Genomic DNA, 4,632 nt, shown 5'->3' on the forward strand with positions numbered 1-4,632 from the left:
TTTCTGATCCCTGCCAGCCACTTACAGGGATGAGTTTTCACACGCTGAGCAAAGACACATGTATTTGCTTTGTGATGCGACGGCTCTCCTGAAGATGCCAAAGGTGGGGAACGCCACGGCTCCGGTGTCGGGGCCTGTCGTGCACAGCATCTCTACGCCTTTTGGGGGGCACGAAGGGCTATGCGGCAGCTGAGCACTTAGCGGGGTGACGTGCCAGACCCGATGCCCCCCCAGCTCCCCAGCGCGCAGAGCCGCCCCGTCCTGCAGCCGGTCATCTCTTCATCGCTTCCCAGGTGCTGTTTCGGGAATGGTAGCAGCTAATAACAGCCGGACTCCCCCCTCGACACCCCCCCCACGGCCCTAACCCGCTGTGAATGGCACCGAAACCGCCTTTGTTCCCCTCCCCGGGGGGGGGGGGGGGGGGAGGACCGCGCCGCCCGCGGCTATAAAAGGGGGCGGCGGCGCCGAGCGGCCCCGGTCCTGGTCCCAGCCCCGGCCCCGGTCCGGGTCCCATCCCCGGCCCCATCCCCATCCCCGGCCCCGGTCCCGGTCCCATCCCCGGCCCCATCCCCGGCCATGGGCCGCCCCACCGCCGCCGCCGCGCTGCTCTGCCAACTGGGGCTCTCCGCAGCCATCCAGTGGCTGTGAGTAGTGGCCCCAAAGAAGGGATGCACCCCCTCCCCGCTGCCCCCCTTTGGGGCTCCCCCTCTCCGGCTGGGTCCCCGGAGGGGTGCCCGTGGTTGTCGTCGTCCCCCCACCCCCACCCCACTGACACCCATCCTCTCCCCACAGCGGGCTGACGGAGAGTGGCAGCGGGGTGGCCTGGAATGAAAGCCACCACTGCCGGCTGCTCGCCGGGCTGGTGCCCGACCAGTTCCAGATGTGCCGCCGGAACCTGGAGGTCATGCACAGCATCGTCCGGGCCGCCCGCCAGACCAAGAGCGTCTGCCAGAAGACCTTCGCAGACATGAGGTGGAACTGCTCCTCCGTCCAACGTGCCCCCAGCTTCGGCCCTGACCTGCTGAAAGGTAAAGGATGCTTCATCCGCTGTGTTGGTGCTCCCCTTTCTGCCCCACGTAGCTTTCCAGGCAGGCAGCGCTTTTTAGGCAGCGCTTTAACGTGCAGCACTGCTGTTCAGCTGATGGGTGTCCATTTTGCCTTAGATACGTATTTTGGAGAAAACTTGCTGCCATTACACTGGTGTTAATCCTGTGCAAGTTAGATCTGCAGGAGACGACAGACAGTAACTTGCATTTCAAACAAAAACAGCTGCTAGAGGCTCCAGAAAAAAGGGGGAAGAGGTGGGGACACAGGCTGTATACTGACAGCATAATATAATGGGCGGCACAGGTTAAAAATACAGTGCAAGAAAAACCCTGGGCCTTGGTTTTATCCTGTTGCAAGGGAAAAAAAACCCTCATTTGCATTGTGAGATCTTTGAGAGGAGTGTTTGGCTGGGCAGGGAGGAAGGACATCTTCCCCTCTTCTTCCCAGGAACCCGGGAATCCGCCTTTGTCTACGCCCTGGCTGCCGCCGCCGTCACGCACTCCATCGCCCAAGCCTGCACCTCGGGAGAGCTCCCTCTCTGCTCCTGTGGCTCCGTCCCCTCGGAGGTCCCTGGGCCGGACTTCAGATGGGGTGGCTGCGGGGACAACCTGCGCTACGGCCTCCAGCTTGGCGCCGCTTTTGCTGACAGTCCCTTAAAATCCAGCAAGCTGGGGACACAAGCCCTGAAGGCCACGAATCTGCATAACAATGCAGTGGGCAGGCAGGTAGGTATGGTGCCCAGCCCGGATTGCTGCAGCCCAGCAGACCTTACAGCAGCCTGGGGGGCAGAGGTGCCTAATGTAAGGCGGTAGACTCCGGCCAGGCCAGTTGGGATGCTGTCCTTAAAGTCAGGAGGCAACTAAACGGTTAAAACGGAGTTACAAGTGTTTGCAGAGACATCCCCCACTGCTACCCACTCCCCAAACATCCCTGCACCCTTTCCACAACTAGCACAAGATCTTTGCCACTTCACACCAGTACTTCCAGCACTTCTTTCCGCCCCTCTCATGGGAAGCAGAGGCCCGTCCTGCTCTGCTCCAGCTGGGCTCCCCAGCCCTGCCCAGAACTGCGGGGGTTTGTGCTTTCATGCACTCGTGTTCCCCAGGTGAGGACGTGGCCATCCTGCACTCATGTTGGCTAGGGAAGCCACCAGCCCCACCGCAAGCTCCAGCAGGGAGTTCCCCAAGGGTTAGGTTCTTATCACAAGGGGAATGAAGCAGAGCTGAGTCCTTGATTGCCCCATTATATTCATTTAAAGGTGGCAGTAAGCAGCTGAGCTCTTTCATCTCTTGAAAATTCCCATGCATGCTCTTGCAAATCAATCCGTAGGGTGGGTACCAGAAGAAAGCAGAAGCAAATTCATCTGTTTTCCTGTCCTCTGCAGGTGCTGAGTGACTCCCTGGATACCAAGTGTAAATGCCATGGTGTTTCAGGCTCCTGTTCGGTGAAGACCTGTTGGAAGGGACTGCCAAACCTGGATGAAATTGCCTCTGACCTCAAGTCCAAGTACCTGGCAGCCATCAAGGTGACCCACCGGCTCATAGGGCCCAGGAAGCAGCTGATACCCAAAGAAATGGACGTCAGGCCAGTGAAAGAGACGGATCTGGTTTATCTCATCAACTCTCCCGACTACTGCACGCCGAATCTCCACCTGGGGTCTCTGGGGACACAGGATAGGTAAGAAACTGCTGCAAATATGCTCTAACTCAGCCTCCCATTTTATGAGTGTCTGTACCACTGGGTTTGAGAGCTGGTGCGGATGGGCGGATGTCCTGTTAGATGCGGACACCACAGGGACTGCTGCGAAATCTTTGCATCTTTAAGTGCCAAGGGCAGGAAGGCAGACGTTGTTCTTACAGAGCTATGCAGGTGTAAAGGCAAGGGAGAGCCACTGAGAGTCCATCAGCTCCGCTCTCCAGGACGGAGTCCATCCAGCGAGGAGTCAGAAAGGGAAACACCGCCTCTCCCTGCAAGCCTTTGGGTGCTGCCTGCCAGTAACCAGAACGGTTCAGCAGTCCTTGGAGTCTGCGGTGCTTCCCAGATGTCTCCTTTCTGGAGCGACTGCAGGGTGGTGTGGGGGAGTTTTTAGAGGGATGGGGAAGCCTCATTTGAAGGCTGAGCCGGGGCTGCCTCAGGGCTGTGACTTGCAATCCCTGTTAGATTTAGCAGGAGCAGAAGTTCCTGGTCCTAGCCATCCGCCCTTCCTTCTCCATGGGAAGATCCTGCCCCCAGCGTGATACTGAGCGAGCGTGCCCAACCTCAGCCACAGCTGCTCAAACCCTGCCACAGTAACACGAGCTGGCATCAACCCCAGTTTGCAAGCAGACCCGTGCGTCTCGCTGCCTCCTGCTACGGGCAAGTAAGCTCTGGGAGGAGACCAGGGCAGACAGCTGTGGTGGGCACCACCGCCATGGGTGGGCAGGTACGCTCCCTCAGCTCCCGCTTGTGCATCCTCCTCTTGACAGGCAGTGCAACAAGACCTCCGTGGGCAGCAACGGTTGCAACCTGATGTGCTGCGGCCGCGGGTACAACGCCTACACGGAGGAGGTGGTGGAGCGGTGTCACTGCAAGTATCACTGGTGCTGCTACGTGGTGTGCAAGAAGTGCCGGCGGAAGGTGGAGAGATACGTCTGTAAATAACGCCATACATCTGTAAATAACGCCAGAGGCGTCACGGCAGGCGGGAGGACTCGTGCGCTGGTCTCCTCCGGGACACAGCTGGAGACCGAACGCCAACCGCAAGGGATGCTCTGAGCTACGGCAAGAAGGGGGCTATGCGGGAAGCCTGGACTCTCGCATTACCATGGAAGACCTCAAACTGAGAGATGCCAGGAAGCCTAAGACCAGAAACCGACCTCTGCTCCGTCTCTCCAGAGCAAGACAAAGGGCTGCCCTCCTGCAGCTGATCGGCAGTGTCCGGCCCTCGGTCTCCAGCTGGGGACAAACCATTTATCACTCCGCATGCACAGGCCCTTTTCTCTCGGGGTGAATGGGGACCCTGGGCTGCCATTGTCTCTTTGCAGGAGGTTTCTGACAGTGGCCTGAAAGCCAGGAGTGATGGATGGGAAGGGGGGTAGAGAGTTGTCCGTTGGGAGAAGGCTGCAGGGGAAGAAAGCTGCTTCGGGTGAGGGGGTCATGGGCAGCTCCTTTGGGGACAGGTTTCTGCTGTGGGCTCACCCAACACCACTGAATGTTCCTCCTCAGGGGCAAATACTGGTCCAGTGCCCTTTGCAGCATCTGAAATGAAGACCAGGCTTGGACACAGGCAGAACCAGTTATTGCTCCGGGAGACAGAACTCATCCATCCTCCCCACGACCTGCATGGAGATTGCCGCTGCTCTCAGTGATGACTGATGATGGCAGCCAGACCTAGGGACAGGAGCGGTCCGGAGGCTGCTGAAGCAGGGCAGCATGGCAAAACTGCACCTAGCAGCCTTGTATTAAGAAGGCAGCCATGGCAGCACTGTAGCTTCTGCCCTCTGGGCTTGTGTTGGAGGTGGAAGCCCACTCAAGGCATGGCATACTCGTGGCTTGTCCTTCCTGCCCCTTCTTTTAGACCACTAAGGTCTTCAGCCCACTCCTTCC

The 4,632-nt window shown here is 58.8% G+C and overlaps 1 protein-coding gene across 1 annotated transcript; it reads left to right on the forward strand.

The window, feature by feature from the left end:
* The first annotated feature begins 576 nt into the window (after window positions 1-576).
* Window positions 577-4,108, forward strand: LOC127019684 (protein Wnt-11b-like). The gene is made up of 5 exons (XM_050901854.1): window positions 577-644; window positions 793-1,028; window positions 1,495-1,772; window positions 2,432-2,724; window positions 3,513-4,108. Exons 1-5 carry the CDS (start codon window positions 577-579, stop codon window positions 3,685-3,687), a joined length of 1,050 nt encoding a protein of 349 aa, XP_050757811.1. The 3' UTR covers window positions 3,688-4,108.
* The last annotated feature ends 524 nt before the right edge of the window (window positions 4,109-4,632 follow it).

Source organism: Gymnogyps californianus, chromosome 9 (assembly GCF_018139145.2).
Source record: "Gymnogyps californianus isolate 813 chromosome 9, ASM1813914v2, whole genome shotgun sequence".
NCBI classification, from domain to species: domain Eukaryota; kingdom Metazoa; phylum Chordata; class Aves; order Accipitriformes; family Cathartidae; genus Gymnogyps; species Gymnogyps californianus.